This window comes from Phascolarctos cinereus, unplaced genomic scaffold, assembly GCF_003287225.1.
Source record: "Phascolarctos cinereus isolate Bilbo 61053 unplaced genomic scaffold, phaCin_HiC Scaffold_7;HRSCAF=346, whole genome shotgun sequence".
NCBI lineage: Eukaryota > Metazoa > Chordata > Mammalia > Diprotodontia > Phascolarctidae > Phascolarctos > Phascolarctos cinereus.
This window is the reverse complement of record NW_027556180.1, coordinates 154,446,426-154,473,300: the sequence shown is the minus strand read 5'-3', so window position 1 is coordinate 154,473,300 and position 26,875 is coordinate 154,446,426. Positions and strand designations below refer to the sequence as shown.

Below are 26,875 nucleotides of genomic sequence, written 5' to 3'. Positions count from 1 at the left end.
AACTAAGAGATTATATCCAAGGGCAGAGGGTACTAAAGAGATATTTCTAAGGATGAGGTGACCTTCCAGGATGAAGCAGTTCCTCCATTTATCTATCCCATAAAGAATTACGAAAGTAAAACTTTGAAGAGAAAATCCCCACCTTTTATAGGAAGCTTTCCCAATCCCTCTTAATTCTAATGTCTTCCCTCTGTTAATTATTTCCTGTTTGTCTTGTAGAGCTTAATTTTTACATATTTGTTTGCATACTGTCTCCTTCTTTAGACTATAAACTCCTTGAGTGTAGGGATTGTCTTTGCTTCTTTTTGTATTCCCAGCACTCAACTCAGTGCTTGGCACACAGTAGGCACTTAATATTTATTGACTGAGAAGAATACAAATATAATCCTATCAAAAATATTTCCCATGTAATGCTCCTAGAGAGGATGCAAATGCTTCTTTCTTTGTGTTTAATTCATTGGGTGGAGATAATAAGAATCTTTGATGAATAAAAGGGGTTCTTCATTGGTTTTCCTTTATTGTATAAGTTCTAATGCTATTTGATATATTTCTCTCTCTTACTCATAATTATTTTTAAATTGTAAAACCCCTAAACTTTATCTCTATATCTTATGCTTCTCTATCTACATATTCTTCTTATTCGCTCTCCAGTTAAGCAATCTCAGGCTATCCAATGTCCAGGAAGAGGAGGTGTTCTGCTCCAATCTCTAGAACCAAAGCAGCCTGGGACCTTTTCTGTTCTCAAAAACTAACCAAACAAACAAAAACAATAACAAAAAAGAAACATACACTCAATTCCTTGCTATAACTTTTTTCCTCTTTTTCCTCCTCCCTACAGGAACTTTTTACCCCTGAATGCAAGTTTAAAGAATCTGTTTTTGAAAACTATTATGTAATCTACTCATCCATGCTGTACAGACAACAGGAATCTGGTAGGGCCTGGTTCTTGGGTCTTAATAAGGAAGGACAAGTCATGAAGGGAAACAGAGTGAAGAAAACAAAACCAGCAGCTCATTTTCTACCCAAGCCATTGGAAGGTAAGTTTCACATTTGTATCATTACTTTCATATTTGGATTGAAATGATTTTAAAAGTAGTTAACTGAGGTATCTGTGGTATAAATTTTAGTTCCTCCTCTTCCCATACTATCTGGATTTGATGTTTTACTCCATTCTCTGATAAAAGGAGGGGTTCAAGACCTACATATCAGTAGTTCATATGTTCTGTGGCTCTTTGCAGAATTAACTCTATAGAATTTATGCAAACAAACATAAAACTCAAACCATAAAACCCTTATTGGTGGGGCCAAAATACGATTTTGCTTATTGTATTAGTAGTCAACATACTATGTACTATATTTATTTTCAGTATTCCATTAACCCAAAAATATTCTCCATCTCTCATTGCCAAAATTTATTCCACTGAAACAATGGCTTGGTGATTTTCAAAAATAAATATACATTATAAATTTAAAAGCCTACATTATAAAAGGGCCTTTGGAAATTCTACATACCAAGAAGAAGACAGTTTTTATTGTTGTTATCTGCTTATGGAGATGCTAAACTAGATTAAAATAGCAGTTTCTTTCTTGAACATGACAAAGATTAGGGAACACATCCTGACCTTATGGAACTAAGTGACATTATAAATTTCAAAATGTGTTCATTTCCAGTCTTCATACAAAATTGTGAAAATGCCTTATCTTGCTCAGATTATTTTGCAGAGGTTGTTTGTCATTTGTCATGTTGAACATCACACATTGTCTTTGATCATATCTCTGCACAGCTGTCCTAAAAAGGAGCCTTGTTAACTAATCAGAAAAACACTTATGCCTTTTTCAGTGACAGTTCTATCAAAAGTACCATTTACTTCTTTCCATGTTGCACTTGTTTTGAGAACTACAAAGTTAAACTTGATTTTAAGGGATTTCAAATCCATAAGGCTGTTCCAGTGATTTTTGTTTCTTTTATGCAGAAAATCAACTCTGTCGAATGAGGATAAAGATGTTATAAAAACCAGCACAAGCCGTTCTATCCTTGCTTTTTTTCCTTAAATGAAAAGCTGTCCCTTCCTATGAAGTTTTCTCTATATTTTAAGCCCATCTCTAGGAGTGCAGACTTTCAGAGTGGGAGTGTACATCAGTGCCCATCAATTTCAGCCTATTAAAATAGGATCTTCAGCAAATTATTTGACAAATGGTCATCCAGCTTTTGCTTGAAGACTCCAGCAGTGGAGGATGAGGGCACTGCTTTCCAAGGCAGCCTATTCCACTTTTGGATAGGTCTAATTATTTAGAAATTTTTTTCTTATTTTGAGTCTGAATTTGTGTCTTTGAAAGTTACACCCATTGATTCTGACGAAAGAGAAGAAATCTAATATTTTGTCCAAGTGAAAGTCCTTCAGATACTTGAAGACAGTTTTTCTGTCCCTTCTAAATTCTTCAGTTCCTTAGGGTAAATATCCTCAAACTGATTCTCATATGATTTAATCTTGAAAGCCTCTATCACCTTAGCTGCCCTCTTCTCAGTCTATCAGTATCCTTCCTAAAATGTGGTTCCTGGAATGAACACAGTTCTCCAGATGTAGTCAGAGAAAAGCAGAGTACAGTAGAACAATGTCTTTCTTACTGGCACTAAAAATACCATCAGTTTTCCTGGCTGCTATATCATACTGTTGGCTTATTTTGCAATTGTAGTCCATCTACAAGAGCCCTCAGAATTTTGTCTAACTTTACTAACTAACTTTACTAACTCTAGCCCTGCCTCTTCCACCTTATACTTAAAAGAGTGATTTTTTTAACGCAAGTATAAAACTTTATCAGCAGTAAATGTATTTTGAGCAAATAGTCTAAACTGTCAAGACATATTTGAATACTATCATCTACTATATTAGTCGTCTCTCCCAGATTTGCATCAACTACAAATTTGATGAATTTGCCATTTATGTATTCATACCAAGCATTGAGAAAAATGTCAAACAGCATAAATCCCTGGGATATACTGCTTAATACCATTCAAGATGGCACTAAACCATTAAATGCAGGTCTCGCCACTGAGTTCTTTTTTTTTTCCTTTGAGACAATGATTTTTGTTATTTTAAGTCTCCCATTTGGCAACCTCAAACATACTCATTTAAAAAATTTTTAATGTAGTACTTAAAAACTAAGATCCTGAAAAGCTTACAAAATATCAGTTCTACTGACTTGTATTCAGAAATTAGAAATATTTATTATGCATATTTCCTTCAGTTTTAAGGCATAACCTAGCCATTTAAAACAAAAGATCCTAACGATGTACTAGTTTCTCTTATAGTATATAAAATGGTTGCACCAAAGCAAACTTCTGTTTTCCATTAAAAAAATACAACATATTAAAGTGTAAAAGGCTGAAAAACTAAAGTAATTTTCAAAAATAATATTTAACACAGCTACTTAGTTTTCTGTAGGTCACAACTTTTGAAAACACCAATTTTAATTACAATTCATGAAAAATAGAATCCATCAAATTATGCTGGCCTTTAGCTCACATTTATTGATCTTTTCTATATAAATAGACCATTAGAGGTTATTTTGGGTCAAATTATTTGCTAAAATTCCAGATAAGTTATATTTATAACATTACTTCCTTTCCTACATGTTCTCTTACCATCACTATAATAATTTTAGAATTCTGTCAGGAATTGAAACCAAACTCATTGGTCCAGAGCATGAGTATCAAACTTGTGGTATACAAACTAAGTGTGGCTAGAACCAAATTAAAATGTAATTGGGAAAAATTTAACGAATGAAAATTTTAAAACAGTACAATATAGATAATATTAATTTGTGCTTTTCTAAGTCACTACGTGGAAGGAAGGGTGTATCTGAGTTTGAAACCATTTATCTAGACTTTGCAGGTTTAATTTTCTTTCTTTTTTCTTTCAAATCTAGGGATCTTGTCCTCAAATTCTATGTTTCCTTTCTCTTTTTTCCTGATTTTTGAAAGATGGCTAATGGTGGCTCAGCAATCACACCTGCCATATTTTTTCAGTGACTTGAACTCATCAAGGGAAGCCAGGTGCTCTTTATATTTATGTTGGGTGTCTCCTACCTATAAATCTATATTACATATTTTTTCAGTACAAAATGCTTGTGCAGAAGAATTTGACATGCAATGATGAGTCAATTCTCAGTTTCACAAAGATACATCAGAAATTTCAGTTTCAAGTTACTGAAATCTTGATTTCAAAAATGTACCTATGATAGTTAAATACTTGTTTGTAGCACCAGGCTCACTGTCACATTCCCCCCTCACAGTAATAGGCTGGGTCCCTAGAGGGAGAATGACTACTTCTCTTTCAGAATGCAAAAGGTTACCCAAAGGTGTAACCACTTCTAATACTGTCACTCTTAGGCCTCATCTGATATGCTCCCCCAAAAGGAACCAGTTGACATCAATGCACTTCTCTCTCTCTCTCTCTCTTTTTTTTTTGCGAGGCAATTGGGGTTAAGTGACTTGCCCAGGGTCACATAGCTAGTAAGTGTCTGGTCTGAGACCAGATTTGAACTTAGGTCCTCCTGACTTCAGGGCCTGTGCTCTATTGACTGAATCAATTCACTTCTACAACAGGGCATTTACTTTAAAAATGTATAGCATGGACTCTAGCTACAAAACAATTCTCCCCAAATCAAAAGGTGCACTCCCCTTATGCATACTCACAAGGTACCTTGGGAAGAATAGGATTAAGCTTGAAGAACAAAGGTGGTGAGGCACATATATTAAGAATGTGTGGGGCCAACCTATCTCTTAGACCCTAGATACCTGGCTTTCAAGGATTTCTTACTATATTCACTTCAGAGAGTACCATCAAAGATGGGCAAGTAGCCCCTTTGCTCAGCTGGCCTGGCTCCATCGAGGACATAGTGGCTTGTTTGGTGGGTCATTCCATTGCTTAGACCTCTTTGCTACTAAGCTGAACTCTTAACAGACCGCTGCTGCTACCAAGTGTGGGTTTGAGCTATCAATGGAATCTTGGATGGCTTTGATAGAGTTTCTGGTCTCAGTACTCACCTGGGAACCCTTATCTCAGAATACTTATTCACCTAAGATGAGCAAAAGAAACTCAACAGCAACAGAAGAACTATACATGGTGGCTAAGTGGGAAATAAAGCTGTACCTCATCTCCATTTAGTAGCTGGAAATAGTCCTCCTACCTTGAAAATTTCTAGGGAAGAAAAGCAAAAGAATATCGATTTGAACCTTTTGTATGCACACTTGGGCCCAACTGAGCAACGAATTAAAAGACTTTTTATCATCACACAGTATCCTGAAAGGGAAACATCAGATTATATGTGAGCGTGTAGGCATCAAAAACTGGCTCCAGCATAATAAGGGGGGGAGTGGAGGTAAAAGACTCCTCATAGTAATGAGGGGAACTAGCATGGTTGAAACAAGATTCACCAGGTCTCCAGATTCATCGTGTTTCCATGTGTTGAATTGAAACCTGGTGGAGGGATACTGCATATGCTGTGTATTACCCACCAGGAAAGGCAATTCCAGACACTCACAAAACACTGGGCTTTCATTAATGACACTATTTTGTTGTTGCCTCTTATGTTTTCTCTCAGTGATTAAGATCTTATGATCTGCTTAATTGGAGAATTGTTAATGTCTCAATTCCTTTCATTTATTTTGTCTTATTTCTGAAGCTCTTTGAAATCCAAGCAGATAAGAACATCTCTTACCCAGGATAGATCAGAGAAAAGATAACTCTTTCCTCAATGTGAGAGATAAACAAAATGGAATGAGGAGACAGGGAAGTTCATGAGAGAGGCAGAATGGGGAAACAAGTTAACTTTTTCACTTTTCTTAAGTCAGATTTTGATGGTGGGATGCCAGTATTCTACTCAAAGAGACTTCTAAAAATATAATCTATACCCATACTTCACTGGACCTAGATTTCATATCATGTATTTTCTCCTTTCCTGCAGTAGAGATAATAATCCACCCATATTTTTTGTCCTATTCCCATGTCTTTCCAGAAATCATCCTTATAGGATCCATGATCCATAGCCATATAACATCATCAGAAGACAATAGGTTTCACAAAACCAATTTTTTTTTTCAGGGAGAAGCCTAAGTGTTATTGAAAGTATTGGAATTCTTTCTCTTACTTCATTCTCGGTCCATCTGTAGTACTGGTGTCAGATCTGTGCATTGACAGATGTGCACTTCTAAATTACTCAAATGCGTATCATCATCTGTGTAAGACACATTCTTCATCCACTTAGTTTTTCTCATTACTGAACTTTGTAGTTTCCTGGGATTTAATTCAGTTACTCCAATACCCTTAATAAACAGGTGCATCAGGAGGAGTTCACCAACATTTATCATATTTTCCAATAATTAGAAAACAGAAGTACTCTGCAAGCAATTATGTGCAAGGGCTGTAATAGCAAACATCGCCTGCCACATATGGGTACTGGGGAAAGGTCAACTAAATTCAAACTTCCAAAGCTAAGGACAAGATTTAAAATATGTTATTGGAAGTATTAAAGAGGAGTTAAGTACTTGCTTAGTTAAAGATGTTAAAGTTCTTCATATCTCTTCTACAACTTCTCCGCATAGGAAACCAAAATCAGTCCTTTGATGCTTCTGTCTCCCACTATAATTAGTCAAGGGAGGGAGGGATTCCAGCTTCATTCAGCAGCACAAAGTCCCTCTTAAACCACTGTGTGAGGACATCTCTGTTAACACAGCTTTGATCTTCATAAATGTTGTAAAATTTGTATCTCGGTTGAAATATTACCTGGTTCAGTGCAGTAGAAAGGGAGATTTCTGCCACATCCGTTAGCCAGGCAGCTTTAATGCTCCAGCTTCCTAACTGAATGGGTCTGTACTTTCTACAAAAGATTCCTACAAAAGCCCAAGAAGCCCCGTTGGGCTAGCTCTGATTCACTTGGATTTCTGCTGGCAGATTATTTCTAGTATTTCATTGTTCTTCCACCCACTGGTCACTGTGAAATGTGCCTTCCTAGTATTTCCTGGAATGTCTTCCTAAGAGGCAGATACTGTTCCATCTATTGTGATTAAGTACATCATCACCAGGCTCATTCCGAACATTTCTCAGAGCTGAGTCAAATGTCAGCTTCCCGCTCACTTTCTTTTCACACTGTGCTTTCTGCTTTGTACAGGATGAAACAAAACAAAACAAAAGAAAACAAAAAGAAAGAAAGAAAAAAAAAATTGCTTTTTTAAAAGCATGTGAGGAATGACAATAAATGCCATGCAGGTGCTAAAAATTGGTTCAAGTATGATTAACAAGGGCGGGGGGAAGAGGGAGAAATTTTAAACTAAGAGATGTTCACTGGAAAGCTTTGGCATAATTAAGGTCAGATTCCTTCTTTATAATATTGGATTACCCTGATTTTTCACACTATTGTTAATGTGATGGCCTTGAAACACTTGAAAGAAAAAGAATAATAATGAATGGTTGGCACCTAGAAATCTCCACAAAAAGAAAGTCTCTACTGTCTGTATGTTTCTCAGAGATATAGATGGAAAGAACCTTAGATGGTAGCCTCAGGGTATACAGATGTAACTTTAAGTAGACATTACTTTTCAAAGAAGAGCCCCCTGGTATGGGGGAAATAAAAGATTGAGATAGGACACCTGGTGCTAGCCCAGTTTCCATGACTTTTAATATTCAAAAATTATCTATAAAATGTTTCAGGCAGCTGGTGGAGTAGAGCCCATGTTGGCTTTGAAATCGGGGAACTTGAGATAAAAAAAAAAGAAAAGAAAAGAAAAAGCTGGCTCTCTTACTTGCTACTTGTATGACCTTGAAAAAGTCATTCCTTATCTTTGGGCCTCAGTTTCTTCCTCCAAAAATGAAGGGGGTCACACTAGATGACCTCTAAGGATTTATCCAGTTTGAAGACCCATGATCCATGCAACTAGAAAGGGAGAAAATGTTTATTTACTTGCCCCTTACTGCTGCTTATCTGAGCCAATGAACTTCCTTTTTGTCTTTCTTTCTTTTAAACACTAGTTGCCATGTACAGAGAACCATCTTTGCACGATGTTGGAGAAACAGTGCCAAAAGCCGGGGTGACTCCAAGTAAAAGCACAAGTGCGTCTGCAATAATGAATGGAGGCAAACCAGTGAACAAGAGTAAGACCACATAGCCAGATCCTCACAGGTGTTGTGACTTAACGCATCCTGAGCAAAGTTGAGCTCTTTCTCCTTGCCAGACATTTGGGCTCTGGGATCTATGGAGCAGCTAGAAGCAAGTGAAGGCTTGCTCTTTGCTGCTTCCCAACAAACTTGTTGCAAATGGATAAAGCTCAACGTGTTGCACCCTCTTCCCTTCCCTTGCTCTCCCCATTCCAAGAGGACACCTGGATAACCAGCTAAACTCAGACCATGGAATGCCCTACCAGATATGGAATGCCTTTTTAATATCTTTTCTGTGACTGTGACACTTCATGTGAATGACATACTTCACTTGATACACTTGATACCTTGCCTGCTGACAGTTACCCATAATCCCTTTCTGAGTCCAGTTTCAGCAAAATTCATGTGTTTAAGTTCAATTTTGTAGCACACCAATAATATTGAGTACTTTCTAGTTAGACGCTGTAACCCTGTGCTATTATGGATTTCTCTTCCTTCCCCCCCCTTTTTTTTTTTACAAGGCTGCTCGCTCCACTGTCTGTGATCTTTTGCAGGGATTGTGTTTTCTCTAAAACTTAAATGTTACAGGTAGCTGAGTTTGGAAAGCAATCAGGGAATCAGGAACTTTCTAAACCTATAATTATAAATTGCATCTATAAAGAATAAGGTTGTTGTCATTGACTTACACTATTGATTAAATTATGAATATGCTCTAATATCAGATATCGTGCTCCTGAGGTCAGCATAACTGGGGAGAGAAACGTGTCAAACATGACCAGTGGAAAGCTAAGATAAGTGTTTGACATCCCCCTATAGTTTCTTTCTGTGTGTGTGTGTGTGTTTTATACATATCACAAGCTTACTGGTAATGGTAACATTTGCCTTGCCCAGCGAGCAAGACCCACTGGTTTTTGAGAAAGTGGGTCCAAAGAACTCTGTAGGCCTTGTAGGCCTGAATTAAGGCTCATTTTTCATCTACTAATCTTCATTATTTGAAAAACAATAATTACGACTAACAAGAATTGCGCTACCTAAATCCATTTCAAATCCAGTTTTTAATGAACTGAACTTAATACCATCCCAATTTTTGGCTGCGTTCCACTCATACTCAGCAGAGCATGGGCAAGGCGGCTGTTGTGTTATTTTCTGAAGCAGCAATGCAAAGGTTAGTTATAAATTAGACTTTAATATTTTTGGTGTTTAACGACAAGTTTTTAAACTGGACATATTAGGGGAAAAAAAAAGTATTTTTTTTAGCTCAGCATGCCGAGTCCAGTACTGTGTATTTCACCAGTACATACCTCTAACCCAGCTCTTTGGGGCACGCCCACAAATGGCTTGGTTACAGGTGCCTTGCCTTGATCTCAGAATACAGTCTGTTGAATTGCTATAGATGAAAAAAACAAAAACAAAAATAAAAACAAAGGAAAACAAGCTCATTAGAAGATCAGCTTTTAACTTCATCTTTTTTTTTCTTTTTCTTTCTTTCTTTCTTTTCTTTTTGAGGGAGTGGGGCAGACTACTGTTGATGACTCGTAGGGCTGTTCATTGAACTCAGTGTAGCCAACATAAGACACAGGCTATAGCAGTTGGCTAAGGGATAACAATGCCATACAAAATGTCAGCTATTAAAGGTGAAAATTTTCAAAATACTTAGTGTTTATCTTGTCAAAGATTTAATAGATAGTGAAAATTGTGTATGCTTTAGGAAAACTAAATTTTGATTCTCAGAAGAAGTAATTATGACCAATCTGTACCTCAGTCCTGGAAAACTATGTGGGATCAGTGTCCTGGCCTCTTGTCAGTATATTTAAGGAGAAGGATGACATGATCACTGTTTCTCCCATCTGCAATGTATTTACTGGGGAATTCTTTGGTCATTGCTTCACACTAAGCATCATAAGAGCCCTTACTTGTTATTTAATACTTTTGGTCTGCTTAGCTGATTAATGATTTGATATAAATGAACTGTTTATGCTTCTGAAATTTTCATATTGGATTCAGTTTTAATAAATAAAAGTTAGTACAATGTATGAGTAGAGTATCATGGATGATGCTAAATAGACAAAGTGGTTCTTTTACCTCTTCTTAATTTCTCTTAATTCCATTTTAAATGCTGGGTAAGCCAATTTGACTGTAACTTTGGAAGGTGAAGAAACATTTTGTGAAGTTCATTCTCCTGTAACATGGTGGGGAGGGAAAAGCATGGTCTCCTTCAGTGCTACAAGACAGTAAGCACAGTGAAACTCGGAAGTTTAAAGAGATGGGGCTGCTAAGTACCATATACTCAAATCCCTACTCTCCCTCCCCCATTCCCATGAACATACCCATTGTTTTCGATATTAAACTCTACTTGCTGGGTCCTTCTTTCTCTGCAAATCCCTTTGACTGGTTAAAATTAAAGCTGAATTTGTAAATGACTAGAATGTCCTGTAATTGTAACACCTTTGCTTTTAGTTTGTCTGTTTGTTTCTATGGGTTGTCTGTAAGGGTGTTTATTCCTATGAATGGATGTCTTAGAACAGTTTCTTCTAAAATATGTTTCAACATAGAACAGAGGGGTCTTTGTTATTTGTGCTTTGGTTAGGCCTTTAATTTTGTGTCTGGTCTCATCTGTTGCATGGGAGAAGGACGGCAATGGTGAACTGCATGTAGTAGGCCCTGTGTATCAAGAACTGTTGGTATGTATTACTAAATTTACATACATATATGCAAAGAGTTTGTCTGCATTGTACAGTTTCTGTGTTTATTATCCTTTGTTGTATACACAGATGCAACATATTGAATAAAATATTTATACAAAGGCATATTGAAAAACATCAAACAACTTTATGTAAGAAATAGAATGTGCAAAAATGATGTTGCACCACCCACAAATATAGAGACATGTCATGTAAATAGGTTGGTAAACTCAATTTTCCCCTTTGCCATGCCAAAGAAAATTTTAGCTCCATGATAATACCTCTATTGCTGTTTTTCAGGATAAGATTTCACCATTCTGTTTCCCCAAATTAAGTTTGCTGTTATTAAGTGAAAAATGTTACTGCTGCAGTACTGTATAGTAAATCTGATGGAATCGATTTGTACTTACAGATTGTGTGTCTTGTACTTCGATGTACATATCCACCAAGTTTCTACAGTTGCCCATCCCTTTGGCATGTATGTCTTGTGAGAGCTTTGATTTCTGTTGGTTTCCTATTTGCTTTCTACAGTTCCCCACTGAGAGACTATTATCAATAACCCCCTGCTCCCATAATGCTCATCCCATAAATATTCCAAGCACTAGCTTTGTTTTCCAACCAGATTGGTTTTTAAACAGTTTTTGGCTACAGTAGAAGCCGGCAGCATTTGCAGAGATGTGATACAATCAGTCCACCTTTCAGCAGACAGAAGCTGAACAGGAGCGCTGCTCCCGCTATTCAGAACATCCCCCCGGTTTGTCCATTGTTAAATATCTCTTGAACACCTGTATGGAATTTCTTTTCGGGTCAAACATCAATGAAGAGAAGAAGGGGGAAATGTAAGTTTTCTGATTTGAATTTCTCACATTTTACAAAACTGAGTCCAGGGCTGAGTTATACAGTGAAGATAAGGGGAACCAACATGGATGCATTCTTCAACCTCAGGCTAAGGATGAATGTTCAGATAGGGTTGGGCTAGACGTCCTCTGTGGTCACTTTCAACCGGAAAATTCTCTGAAACTGACTAGCAGCTCTGTTTGTTCCTGAAACCAAATTAAACACCTCCCCACTCATCCTCGTAGTTCCCTTTTGGAAAAGCGTGCCTGGCCAAAATAGGAAATATCATTTGTATGGAAATACTTGTTCCATTTATCATCTAAATGACTTTTTGTCTGATAGCCCCTAGGAATTCTATTACTACATTATGCCAACTTTAAAGCAATAAGAGAGCCATCATTTTGAGAAGAATGAAAGAAGACCTCCCAAATGCAGTGGTATGTACAGTCAAGTCCCCCCCAGGCCTTCTTCCGATGTTTACTAGTCAAGTGACGGGCCAAACACAGTTGAAATGAAAGACAAAATAAGGTTATTGTGTTTCCCTATAAAACCCCCCTTGAGCACATTGTCGCAGTTGCTTAATTCATTTCTAAATCCCTAATACATGGTATTTTTCATCATGACTAATACTAGTGTTGGGATTTAATTTTTTTTAAGTGTAACAAACTCTTTGTTCCACTTTGCAGTCACAGACACACTCCATTGAATTTCTCCCCCAAACTAATACATGCCGTTTAGATTTCTCAACAAATGCCTTCCCAGGAAGGAGGAGGAACACTCAGTAAGGGGCATGGGTAAACAGTACCTTTAGTAAATATGCTTTAGTGAGAATCTATATGCTATGAAAATAACGTCTAGGGATAAATGTTCAACATTTTCCGGAAAAGCAGACAAACGAAAAGCTAAGATTGGGGGACTCGGGTTTTTAGCAAGGAGGGAAGTAATATTTCCTTATACCTTCCTAGCTGTATAGAACTAATAATGTTTCCTCTAAACTGACTTGACCATAGAGCAGTTTTTGTTGTTGTTGTTTCAGAAGATAAGCACTGAAATTGAATTGTTTTTTTTTTTCCCATTCATATCACTTTTGCATGCCCATTGGCAGAAGCAGCTTTTACCTTATATGGTAGGACTACTTCTCCCCATCATGGAACCAGAGTCCTAGCCTCACTCTGAATTTGGCTTTGAGAAAAGCATGAGGATCCTTCATTTCTACCAGTGCCCTATCTATAAACTGTGTGATGCATAAGCTCATATTCCTTGAAGCCATCGCTACCTGATCACATGTCCTCCTCTGTCACTGTGATTTGCTTTACATAACTTTTTCCCTTTTATAAGCATTTTTCATAAGAATGAAACAGGATATTTAAAAAATAATGAGTTTTCATTCTTATTCAACCACCTTTGTTAATTATATAATGCCTAATGACATAAACCAATTTCAGTATTATTTTCTATAATTTAGTAAACTCACATTGTATCTGATAAAACAAAACAAAAACAACCCTTTTCTACTTTGTTAAAACATGTTCTGATCTTTAAAGTTAAAATAGTTAATCCAGTAGCTGAAATTATGTATATATACACATATGTATATACATATATGTACATGTATGTATTATATATATATATATAGATATACATATACACACTCATCTTTATATAGATATACACACACATACACACATTTTGACATAGGGAAAAATATCAATATAGATGTGCCTGCATTTGTTTTTAGTTTTACAATGGAATAGAGTGAAATATAAAGAATCACAAACAAAATTAAGTATGCCTAATATTACCTGACAAGAAAAAAATATGCTCTCTTGGAGAATTACTAACATGGGGTTCAGTGAAGAAAGTTTCATAATTTCTAGAACCAATAGTTAATATACAAATGCTATTCATATTTTTCTATTTCCCATTAAATAGAACATGGACAAGACCTACAATTTCATTGGCATGGCAATACAGATTGGTAAAATCTTGACAATTTATAGTCTTAGATGAGTTAGGGCACTGAAAGATTAAATGACTTACCCGGGGTCTCAGATCCAGTATATGCAGATGAAGGACTTCAACTCAGGTCTTCTTGAATATAAGGCCAATGCTGTCCATTGCTTTCTGCTGCATCTCATTGCCACTTTCATTAAAATACCAGTTAATATATTCACTGAAGTTTGTTTGGAAGTGTGACATCAAAACAGAAAAGAGAAAAAAAAATGGAGGCATAAATCTTTCCTTGGATTCTGACTTCACTTCCTGCCTTTTAAAAAGCTTCTATCACAGCTGACTCATATAAGGATATGGAGACAACTGGAAAGGTCCTATTAATCTACTGCAGGCCAACAATGGAGAACTTAAAAACACAACAATGTACAGGAAAACTATGGCACATTTCTAACAAATAGAAAAATCAGCCCCTAATCTCCGGATCTCCTAAGAAACCAGGTGATTTTGGCAATAGCTCTCCCAGTTCATTTTGGGGATGGTTCTTAACTTTGGTGATATCACTTCTAAAGCCCAGCTCATGACTCTAAGATGTCTGTAGTACTCATGATGGAATTCACAACTTAAACAGGCATCTTTCAAAACATTAAAATAACTTTCCCTAAACTGTACTACAATTCCACAAATTTACTTTGCCAAATTTAAGTAATTTAAGCAGAACATGTAAATTAACATTTTTGCCCTTAAACTTTAAAAGGTTGCAATACTGATATGCATGATTAGATTTAATGGTAAATAAATTAGGGACATCCCAATAATTGTAGATTTTTATAATTTATAGGAATTTCATACCACCATTTCATCATTGACAAGAAGTTGGTTTTTTTTTTTGTTCATGCTAATATAAATATTTGTAGTTGTTATTCAACCTGTAATGGTCCTGTATCCTGCCCTTATCAAAGCTTGAGGGGTTGATACTAGTGGATTATGATATATCTCCAAATTATATTTTCTAATGATTCTATTTTCTCAGTAACTAAATACTGGTCATCAAAGGCATATGATGTCATGAAACCACAAAGACATCTAGTCAGAGTCCTCTAAATGCCTTAACTTACTAATCAGAAGAAATTTACACATTGAGAAAATCCATCTCCACCTATGTGTACCCTTTGGCCATTTCCAAAGCACTTTACAATCCTTAAAGTGCCATATAAATGCTAATTATTAATCAGATATCTCCAAAATTAGCAGTATGTAAGTCATTTCCCTTGGTTTTTTTTTTAATGATCAATAGATACATACATATTCACAAACAGTACAATCACATGATGACATTATTTATTAAAATTTCAAAATTGTACATTTTTCTTAATTACTCTCTGCATCTTAAGGGTTTCTTTACATGAATTTTGAGTTCTGCAACGTGAAAAATTAAACAACAAGCTTAAAGTTTCTTTAATGTTGAAAGTGACCAATTTTGAAAGGGATTGATTGCGTTCTGTTGTCACTGTGAGCACTTGCCACAGACCATAGGTACTATGGCGATGACTTTTCTATCTTCCAAATCTAGAGGTTCAGACAGGGACACGATGTAGTCTGTGTCTGATCAATAGCTTTGCAGTTTCACATGTGAAGTCTCCGCCTCATTAGGCTTAATGTGGTTTTCATTGTGTAATGATGTACAGGGCTGACAACCATGCAAATTAAGTAAGAAAGCCCTTTCTTGTGCTATTTCCATCACAAACTGCTTGGACTCATTTTTAATGGGTACCCAGATTTTACTCAGGCATTCAGGAATAGAAAAAACATACAATAGTCTGCTTGAGTAGCCCTAGTGGTGATTATATGCTGTTTGCTGTGCATTTATGTGTTCTAATGGCCTAAAAAAAAAAGAACTTAGTCCTTTGTTGTGTAATTGTTAAGGATATTCTGCCCCAAGCCAGATTTCACAAGCATTTCCATTCCATCCATCCCAGCATTCACAGTTTCCACAGCTACAGATTCCATTGCCTAGAACAAAATGAACAGGAAAATCATTATCATAATTGAAATGTATTACATTAAAATGTGTTGTTATAAAACGTAACAAGCCATAATAAAAAACCATTCCATTGGCCCTTTAGAGATTGTGTTATTGTGTAGAATGCCTTACATTTCACTAAGCAGCTAAAAGAAACTGGCTCTTTGAACCAATTAATGGCATCTTTCCAGAGCAGTCATCAACCAAAGAGTAACTATTGTAATTATTCCGTCAGGTTTGGTACCCAGCTGGGCTTCCATTGCCATCTTTTGGGCCTCTTCTCTCAATAAAGAGGCCAGGTAACAAGCTATATAGCAGGCTTGTCTTTAATAAGGATAGAATGTACAAATACAGTTAACTAGTACAGTTATAGACAAACTAACATAACAGGGGGCAGAGGAGCAACGTTGAGTTACATTGGACAGGAAGAACGAGTTCCACATAAAGATTTCCTCTGTAGGAAGATGCCTGGTATACTTGTTGAAGGACTGGGTATATTAGCAAAGACCGTTTGAAAATGCCCTCTGTGCTCCCTCCCCCATTAGAAAGCTTTTATCCTTTTGTGAGAAGGTGAAGGAAGGTGGAACTGGCCCTATTTTTCCTTATACCCACCATTAATGCTCTCAAAGCTAGGAAAACCACTCTAAAAATCCTGTCATTCTAGTAGACATTGCACCATTATCATGATAACTTTCTCTTCCTCCTCATTCCTATTATTCCTACTTCTATCAATGCAGCAGCAGCAGCTTCCTTGGCTGAAGTTATGAAAACTATGAGATACCCCTTACACAGGGGCCAAAGTGCAAGGATCATCAGAATCATTTCCTTTTGCCACATTTCCATTTACTGTGCCGCATATTAAAACGCTTTGGAATTCTTTAAAAAAAATTCCTCATATGATTCTTATCAATGATTTATTCACACTTTATACCTTGCTGTTTGTCTATCCCTTCCTTTCTTTGGAAATCAATTGTCCCCCTATTCTGTCATGTCTCTTCCCCTCCACACTGTCACTTTCATATCAACGGGTAAATTTAACATCTCGCCTTCCATGCATGGAAGGAGACAGACTGTGCCTGCAGCAGTCTTGTTGCTTCACATTTTCATCTACCAGTTTTGCAGCCTGCTGCTCAGAGCAAGGAAGGGGGTAGATCTGGACCTACACACCTGTGCAAATGAGTCCATCATGCTTGTCACAGTCTCTGTCGTCGCATTCACAGAATTCCCCTGAAACGTACCATTCCTGAGAAGAACAGATGCACTTTCCACAGTGACAAGAGCCTGTAATCACAAAGATTATTATTTATTGTCATGGCCCAAACATGCTTTTCAGTCTCAAATAGACCAGTGCTATACACCAACCACCACCATCTAAGCACCTACTGTGTAAAGGCAGAAAAATCAAGATAAAAGCTTATTGAACAGCAAAGTTACTTAAAGGAGAGCTTTAACATCGCATTTGTTTCTACTGAATACCCAAGTTTATTATTTTATCTCATAAAGAGTTTTCCAGTAAGGAAATCCTTTTGGGGTTCCAATAAATGTATTTGTCACTGAACCAAGTTAGAGCAGTGTGTTATGAAAATGTCAGCAAGGTTCAATTTCAGGTCCCATGACAGGTGCTTATCCATTTGCTTATCCCAAATGGATTTGTTGTGTAGAAATTGAGGTCATGTAAATTAAATCATGTTTTAAATGCCTGACAGGAGCTTATAATTTCAGGGAATCCAATAATGAATTCTGAAAAGTGAAAGCTCTTTTTGTAGTGAAAATAATCACTCCCCAGTTGGTTTATAAATCAGGTTTTCATTTATAAGTTTTTCTTAAAAGTGAGGAGTCCTGGGAGCCATAAACTCTTCCATATTCAATCCAGAAAAGATCATTTAGGACAAGCTCCCAAAAAGCAGCAATCAAAAATTGCCTAATAGTGGTCAATATATTCAACTAACTCAATCCAACAAGCAATTATTAAGCATCTATTGTGTTCAAGGGATTGTGCTAGACTCAGGGTAGAGAGTCAAAAATGAAAATTGTTCTTTTCAATGATACAATGAGCTCTTCAAAAAGCGTTGAAAGTCAATGAACATTTATCCATTCCCTAAGTTGTGCAAATCACTGTTTTAAGTGCCAGGTAGGGGTAGTGGTGGGATAAGACAAATCCAAGTACAATCTCTGACCTCAAGAAGCTTCCTTCTGAAATTCTTCGCTTCACTTAAGCTTACTTTTTCTACCAAGGTTCTTAAAATAGTTCATATATACCTTTCTTTTCTTTAAAGGGAGGGATGTTACTGAGAAAATCATATTTTTACAGATATTAATTATGTACACAGACAAAAATGTCTTAGGAAGGAAGTGTTCTTTCTCTTGACATTCATCAAGAAGACATTGGAAAGGACCTTGGAATCTGTCTAGTCTAACCCCTAAGCAAGGCCCCAAAAGATTAAATGACTTGGCCTAAGCTATGTAGCTAATTTTGTGGCTGTTATGGGAATTAAACCCAGGTCTCATGAAACCTAATTCAGTGCTCCTTAACCATATCCTTCAATATGTTGCCTTCAGGTGGTTACTAGTTCCAAATGTCATCTATTGTTAGATTAGATATTCAGGGTTTGGAAGTTATAAATGGCCAAAAGTATATATTATTAGGAAAATTTTGATTTTGCAAAGTTCTTGAAATATTCCATGCAATTTCAACAAAGACTAGTTTAAGATACTTTTGAAAACTGGGTCTTCAATGCCTCCAGCAAGCACATTCACTCTGAAAAGGAACAGCCATTTGTGTGATAAATGAACAGCTATTTGAATGGGGGAAAAATGACTGGAAAAAGGGAATTGCATTTGTTAAAAAAGAAGGGGGAGTATAGGGTAGGGATTTTATATCCAAAACAGGAGATGATTCATTGCTATTGGAACCTATCTTAAATTGACAACTAATCAGGCCCTGCTACATACTTATCTATAACATTCCCGTCTATGTTTTAAAGTACAAAATTTCTGAAACATCCATATATTGCAACAGGTCAAAAGCACTATTTCTAGAGCATTAAGATCTTTCGCAAAAGACCAAATACCTTTGATGTTTGAAAACATCAGTTAGGACATCACAAAAGCTCAGAAAAGAGGCTAATATTTTTATTTGGTGGGCAAGAGGGAGTAGCCAACATTGCTTTTCATTTTCGTGGCAAAGTAAGAAAATAGTTGTAGAACTATACACCACCTTTCCCAAGTATATCCCTTATAGAGAAATTTTCCAAATAGATTTTAAATTTCTTGACTCCCCCAACTACTTCCTTGCGTATCAAATGTTTACCAGCCTATGTAATACTTCCCATTATTCCCATCCCTTACTGCCATTATACTGTCAGCATTAACAAACTGAAGAAAGTCATAGTGGACAGTCATGGATTTTATTTCCACTTATATTCATCATTATTTGATCAACACTGATTGCTTTTATGTCTGGCCCATTTTTCTACTTGTGGGCTGGTGCTAATTTGCATGCTATCCTTAAGGAAGGGCAGGGTTACCTCAGTTCTGATTAAACTGGTTTAAAAAACAGACCATCGTGAGCTCTCTTCCAGTAATAAGTAACAGGATTTTCTCCTTTCTCAACTTTTTCAAGCATAGGTCTTCCTCCTATTTCTGTATTTCTTTTGCCTCCCCTTTTGAGCTTCTTTTACATTTAGTCATGGAAGTATGCCATACTGAAGCTAATAGATAAACAAATAGATTGACAGACACAACTACTGAGGAAAAAAATGTCAGCAAAAAACACTCTGAATTTCATTAATTGTCATGAGATTTACACTAGAAGAGATGACACTGAGCCTCTTATTTCTATGGATGAATAAAGGTAAATGCTTTGTAAGATGGCATCATTTTGGGGCTTTCTAAAATGACATCTGACATAAGGAACAAAATGGTTTTGAAAAGCCCAGTTAATTATTACAAATGGCAGCCAATTGATTTCCCATTAGCTCTTCCATGAATCATATGCTTCTAAAGGCTCTTTTTTTATGCGTCACAATATATGGTCCAGGCATCTTTATCCATTTCCAAGTTACTACATCATTAACCTCATTCACTTTCACTACTTTAGGGCAGTTCTTTCTGTTGTTAAATCCAGAAACCTTCTTACCTAGTGACATGACTTCTGTAGTGGTCATCTCCATGTTGTGGTTTAAAAAAAAAGTGTTTTCTTGAGTCTTAAAACACACAATGGAGCTTATTATGGGATATTATACTAGATCTTTGAACAGTAAAAGTCTCAAACCGGCAACTCTGAGCACTAAAATCTCTCAGAAGTGTGCCAGAAACAGAAATCTCTAAAATGAAAGGAGGAGGAAGATGCCATGAACCAGTAACTGTTTCTCCCTACTGAGCTCTTAAACTTCTATTTATAAAAGCTCTGTGCCTCCTAGAGATGGGAAACTCTTCCTATTACTTACTAGGTTAGAAATAATTTAACCTATGTTAATAATAATAATATGGTATAACATAGGAGACACTAAGGCACTTTTCCTCCCAAGAGCTCCAGTTGCTTTCACAAATAATGGAGTCTGCTCCCCCCCCCTCCTACCAGAGGAGGTAATAGGGGGAGAAGTTACCCATCAGCCACACTCAGGCTGCACACCTTTCAGGAAAGAGGCAACTATCATCTGACCTGGAAGTTTAACATAACCACAACTTTGGTGAGAAGCAGACTGGATTTATAACAGAAGAACAATACTTAATAACATCGCCTTCCCAGTTCATTCTGGTTCAGGACTAGAACACTTAGGAATGCTCAGAGCCTTATTTTGCCCCCAGTCCTTTGGAAATCAAGCATATAATTTTACTGTCCTTCAAACCATACCCTCTGAGATAGACAGGGGGACAGATATTCTGATGTCACAGGTGAGAAAATCGAAGCAAAGGGAGTTAAAGTGACTTAAGATCACAAAGCTTTAGGCCCCAACTAGGAACTGGACCAACTCTTGCCCCCAACTCATCCGTACTGCTTCTCAGAGTCAATTTTTTTCATATCATTTCAGCAGTGGATGCATTTAATTCTTAGACCTTTTATTAGAGAACTAAATTGGGGATAACGGCTCTAACACGACACAAAGACAATTCCTACTGAATCTGCCCTGTCCCTTGTATAGTAGAGATATACTGTGCACTTGACTTGGGTGATCTAGAACTCAAAAAGTGCCATAATCCTACCTCCCAACCAACTGAGAATGGGGAAGTAGTTTAACATCTCAAATTTGTATCCATTCCCCCATGACAGCTACTTTAAAGAAGGTTGGTGATGATTACCTGGAATTATGTTGAAATGATAATGGACAAAGCCTGCCTGGGTGCTCTAGGATCCAAATACAACACAAGGAAACTCGATGATCAAAATCAAAAAGTCCCTTGTCATTGTGCTCAGATCTCTGCAAAGGTAATAGACTCCATGGAAAACAATCCAGATTGTGATATTAAGGGAGACTTGGACACTAATATTATTTCTCCTTCTCTTGGTTGTCCATGTAGACCTTTGAAGTCCAAGAGCAAGGCATCATTCTAAGTTACCTACATTTGTAGAGTTGGAATTCATTTTTATTTTGTCGTGCCTGGCAAAATGCTGCAATCTGACATCACAACAGGCGGTTCTCACTCTTGTACTAACCTTTCCATCCATTATGAATGGTCATAGACACTGTATCCGTTTTAAATTTTTTCTATGGAGTGATTTATTGTCTTGGCTACAAATTTGTAAAGAAATAAAACGCTATTTCTTCACCGTCTTCTGTCATGAGGTGTCAGCTTTGTTCCACAGCCATTTAAGATTTTTTTTTTTTTAAAATGAGTACTATGTAGTCTAAAGGCATACCTGGAGCACACTAGCCTCATCAGAATAATTTTTCATGTTTTTAGCAAACATGGGATTTCTCTGCGTGTGATAATTAGGATGGCAGCGTTCTCTCAAAAAATTTACTCCCAAAGTAACAAACTTTTACCAAATCATGGTGTTCATAAAAGTCCATAAGCATTTTTACCTCTTCCCTGACACCATGCTAATAATATTTAGCATGTGACTGAATAATAGAATCTGAGAGCTAAGAAGGAGCATTGATACCACTTTGCCCAAACCTCTCAGTTTTATGGGTTTTCATTTTGTGTTCAAACACTAATGTCAGCAGTAATAGCTGTAACCTGTAGGCCTAGACTTAGGGATGAGGGTGATGACCTGTTGCTTGGGTTCCCGCTGACTAACAGGAATCCACAATCTCAATGTAGATATATATTTTTTTTGTTAACAGAAGCAAAAAACAAGAACTGATCATTTCCTTTGCTCCTGCTATCTTTCCTAATGAAAATATAATCAAGAAGCTAAAATCCAAGAGGGACCATGGGGGCAAATGTAGCAAAACAGAATGAATACGGACTCTGAAGTGTGAGGGCCTACACCCAGATCTCACCTCCAACACTTATTACCAGTGGGATCTTAGGAAAATCACTTAAACTTTTTTGGGTTTCTCTTTCCTCATCTATGACATAAAAGGTCACTAGTACCCTTCCAGATCTATGTCTATGATCATATGATTGAGTCCAAACCCCTCATTTGAATAAAGACATGGAATGCTGGATAAGTGAGGCAACTTGCTCCAGATCACTGAATTGGTTAATAAGTAGAGCTGGTACTAAGTTCCAGGAAGGAATCAAGCATTTATTAAGTGGCTTCTAATTTACAAATTTTCTCATTTGATCCTCACAATAATGCTGAAAGGGTGAGGTAGATGCTATTATCATCTCCATTTTACAATTGAATAAACTGAGGCAAACAGTGTTTTGTTTTGTTTTTTGAAGTGACTTGCCCAGGGGTGCTCCACTAGCCTGTGTTGAAGGCAGTATTGGAACTTAGATCTTCTTGACTCCAGTCCCACAACTCTTGGGCCACTCATTGGGCCACCTCACTGCCTCTGCAGCTAATTTCCAGACCAGTTGCCTTTCCACTCTAGCATGGTGCTTCAAATCTTACCCACACTAGCACTGAACTGGAGATCTTGAGGGCAGCCTAGACCTTCTGCTTTGAATTCTTAGTTCTTCCTGGCAGTACCTATAGAGGAATAAACCCAAAACACTAATCTATAGTTGGGCCTCCTATACTCAAATACTTATAGTTGAAAGGGACTTGAGAGGTCATCTAATTTAACCCCCTCATTTTATGGGTGGGAATATGAAGTACACAGAGGTTCATTGATTCATCGAATGTTACATAGGTAGTAAATGGTTGAGCCAGGATTTTCTCTGAATCCAAACTCAATGTATTCTATTGCATCACATTACCTTGTCAACAGGAAAACATTTTGAGAAAACCTAAACAAATTATAAGGGAGTGGTTAATAATTTCCTAAAATTTTTCCTTAAAACAAGGTTTGTGGCCTACTAGACTGCAAGGAAGACCTTAATGGGCTAGATGAAGATTCTCACGATGTCTTGATTTTTAATATGTTCTTTTGTAGATACCACAGCAGGCAAGAGGGGTTTAAGGGATTGGGAAAAGGATTATGTAACAGCTAACAAAAGGAAAATATTGGAGACTAAGCATCATTCATCACAGCTTAGAGATACTTTTGTCATGTAAACAAAAAGCTTAAGACAATTCCTTCATAGGGCAAGCTGATAAACTACAATTGAAAAGCTGAATTTTTGAAAATTGTTTCTTTATGCTCATTTGGTTAACCGGCTCCTTCTGCGCCCCAGCAGATATCCTCTCTCACAACCCTTCCATTGCCCTATGAACAATTTTGGTGGTAAACATGTATGCACATGTGCATATATACAAACATATATGCACACATATATAGATATAGTCATCTATATTGTGTATATACATACACTGGTGAGTTATCTACCATAAGAGGTCTTTGAGCATATGCTAGATGACCTCAGTGTCAGGATATTATAAAGACAATTCCTAATTATGCACAGATTGGACTAAATGAGCTAAGATTGTTTCTAACTTTGATATTCAGAATCTAAATTTTAGGTCAATTTTCTCCAGCATAAGTTTTCTTCATTAGTAGTTATTGTGGAAGCTTTGTCTTAGGATACCTTTAATCTTGATAGATACCTCTTGGGAAAAGACATGACCAACACTTCATTCTCTTTGGTAACAATAATCTGTGCCATATCTTGAGCTTTCAGTCTTATCACCATGCAGCAGTGTTAGTGGGAAAGTGCTTTGTCAACATTATTCTATTCACTGCTCCTGATTCTATTTATTCCCCTGGAACCCCAAATACAGGGAAGCCTTTTAAATCTGCAAATACTAGCCCCAACCCAGGGAAAGCAGGGGCTTAGGAATTCATCATGTTTAGACCAGAAAGGAGAAGGACTCTGCTGAAGGTGATTTATTGTATCAGCTGTACATTTTCAGCATAGAGAAGAGTACTCCTTGACAGTGTGGGGAAAGCTGTAAGACTTCATTTATTTACACATTTATTTTTATTTTATTTTATTTTTGGCTAGGTAATGGTGCTAAGTGACTTGCCCAGGGTCACACAGCTAGTAAGTGTTATGTGTCTGAGGCCAGATTTGAACTCAGGTTCTCCTGACTCTAGGGCCGGCGCTCTATCTACTGCGCCACCTAGCTGCCCCTACATATTTATTTTTGAACTGGGTCTGTGATTACATTGATGTATGGAACTCTAAGTCAGGAAACTCCCTCTACCAATACAAAACATTAACTGTTCTGCAAATTATAGTCTTAGAGAGTTGTTTGGGACATGGGAGAGGTAAGTTCAATGTCTTGAACAAAGTAATATAGTTCGTTTGCCTCAGTGGCAGAAGTGAAACCTGTCTTACTGTGTCTGAGGTCAGCTCCTCTCCAAAAAGAGAATGATGCCTCTCAGCACAAATTTCTAGCTCTTCCTAAATCAAGTCATCATTGTGCTTCATTATTTTGTTATCAGCTTCATTAGTAGCACAGAGGCTTTCTTACGCACTGAGTAATTCCTGCTCAAAAAGTTAACAGGAAGAGTCAAGAAATGAGGTTAACCATACATTAGCCAGCAGCAAGGCAAGATGGTTAGTTAGCCTTGGAGTAAAAAATTCATGTGTTCAAGCCCTGCCTCTGACAAAAACAGTGTGTCATGTGTGACCTTGGGCAAATTGTTGGCTCAGTAGTACCCTAAACCTCTCCCTAAGATTACAGGTCACAGACAAGTAGCTGATCTCTACCAGGGAAGGGAGTTCCTATACTACAAAACTCCTGTTAGTAAGAGTTAAGCAGGAACTGCCATAAGTATGTGTGGGGATTATAATTGCCCGACATTCAAGAAAAAACCACTGAGGCTGAGCTCTGAGCCAAGGGCATTTTATTAAAGGATCCATGGTCTCCCCCCACAATGAAATGGATCTCAGATCTTCATCATGATCTGAGACGCCCCCTTTCCTCCAGGGCCTTATTTTTATAAGGTTTGATACCAGGTTTGAAACCCGAACACTCTAGGGGGGCTACACAAAAACAGAATCCTGTTGGTTTATAGATCTTGCTCTTAAGGGCCAAAAATTAAGATGGGTAAGGCAAGAGTCATCTCCAGTGACCAAGTGGTCCTAAGATGGTCACCTGCTCATATTAGGCAAGACAGCATGGACTAGGGATACAAAAATAAGTTGAGGCATTTGCCAAACAATCAAGGCATCCCACCCATACTGGGTTTGGACATGGAATTTGAGTAAAACAGGATGGAGACATCTTTGTCGGCCTTCTTGTAGTTGCACAAGTGAGCTTCGTAACAGGTTAACGAGTAGTGAACATTACATTAAACTTTGAGGCCTGCTATAAAGGCCTACCATAAGAACCTGTCTTATCTAATTATCCCTATATGATTTATGTAAAATATCAAACTGATTATTACTGATTGGAATAGAGTAGGGGTCCTAATGTGTCATCTCTCACATTTAATTCAATTCCACTAACTTTTATTCAGTGTCAGCTTTGTGTAGAATATGGTGATAAATACTGGGAAAGAAGTAACATTGAGTTACAGCCTCTGCCCTCATGTCCCTTAGAGTCCCTTAGGGGACTACAACTCCCAGATAACTATATAATGATATAATAATAATAGATGGCAATTATAATGTGTTTTAAGGTTTGCAAAGTGCTTTAAAATATCTTATTTTATCCTCAGAGCAATCCTGAGAAGTAGGTGCTATTTTTATCCTTATTTTACAGATGAGGAAACTGAGGCAGGCAGAGATTACACACATCTAGTTTCTGAGGCAAAATATGAACTTAGATCTTCCTGAATTTAAGTCTTTTGCTATCCGTTATATCACCTAGATAACTATAAACAATAGGTAAATACATGATACTTCCACATCTAGGATATTCTATTCAATTCTGTGTGCCACATTTTAGGAAGGAATAGGTTGAAAGGAGATTGAGTAGGATGGTGAGATTTGAAATCATAGCCTATGAGTTCAAAATACTAGGAGTATTTAACTTTTAGAAGGTTTACAAGGTAGCCTGGTGAAGTTGGTATAGTTTTATCCCTGAGTTCAAAACCTACCGATAACACATACTGGCTGTGTTGATTCTGAGAATGTCACTTAACCTCTCAGTGCTCTGGATAGCTCTAAAAGTTCCAGAGAAGGTGCCAACTTACACAGATCAGGTCACCATCACTAACAGAAGACTAGGGGTGAGAGGGAGGTATTGGAGATAGATGATAGCTCTCTTCAAGCATTTAAATGGTTGCCTTGTAAAAAAAAGATTAGATGTTTCAGTTTAGGCCCCTAGGGCAGAATGAGGAGTAATGGGTTGACTTTGAAGAGGGACAGATTTAGGCTGGGTGTCAGGAATAATTTCCTAACAATTAGGAGCAATCCAAAAGTGGAAGAGGAGATAACAGATTTCCACTTAATGGAGGTCTTTAAAGAGAAGCTAAATGATCCCTTCGTGGGGATGTTATGGAGAGGGTAACTTTTTAGGTATAAGTTAGACTAAATGCCTTTAGAGGTCCTCTTGACTCAGAGATTTAGAGATTTAAAGAATATATCAATTAATTATTTAGAAGCTATTTTTAAACAGTATTCATAGGAAACTTATTCTAGGGTCAAGTGGAGTTTTCTGTTCATTCACCTACAGAATGACATTATTTTATTGGGACAATGAAGACTTTGAGTTATAATCTTATAGGCTGTCCTGAATTATCAAGCAGGCTAAATTAATTCTGTTCAATTAATTTTATTGA

General features: G+C 37.0%; 2 protein-coding genes across 2 annotated transcripts in view; one reads left to right on the top strand and one right to left on the bottom strand.

Annotated features, from left to right (window-relative positions):
• FGF14 (fibroblast growth factor 14) overlaps positions 1-11,245 on the top strand; it is a 264,198-nt gene extending 252,953 nt beyond the window's left edge. The window contains exons 4-5 of the mRNA XM_020964046.2: positions 839-1,037; positions 8,028-11,245. Of these exons, the coding sequence (XP_020819705.1) occupies positions 839-1,037; positions 8,028-8,164 (336 nt within the window). The 3' untranslated portion in view covers positions 8,165-11,245. The remainder of the gene's footprint in view (positions 1-838; positions 1,038-8,027) is intronic.
• Positions 11,246-14,945: 3,700 nt separating this feature from the next.
• The window catches only part of ITGBL1 (integrin subunit beta like 1), a 346,561-nt gene continuing 334,631 nt past the window's right edge, over positions 14,946-26,875 (bottom strand). Inside the window, exons 10-11 of the mRNA XM_020964037.2 lie at positions 16,812-16,925; positions 14,946-15,634 (exon numbers count right to left, since the gene is read on the bottom strand). Coding sequence (XP_020819696.1) covers positions 15,543-15,634; positions 16,812-16,925 — 206 coding nt within the window. The 3' untranslated portion in view covers positions 14,946-15,542. The remainder of the gene's footprint in view (positions 15,635-16,811; positions 16,926-26,875) is intronic.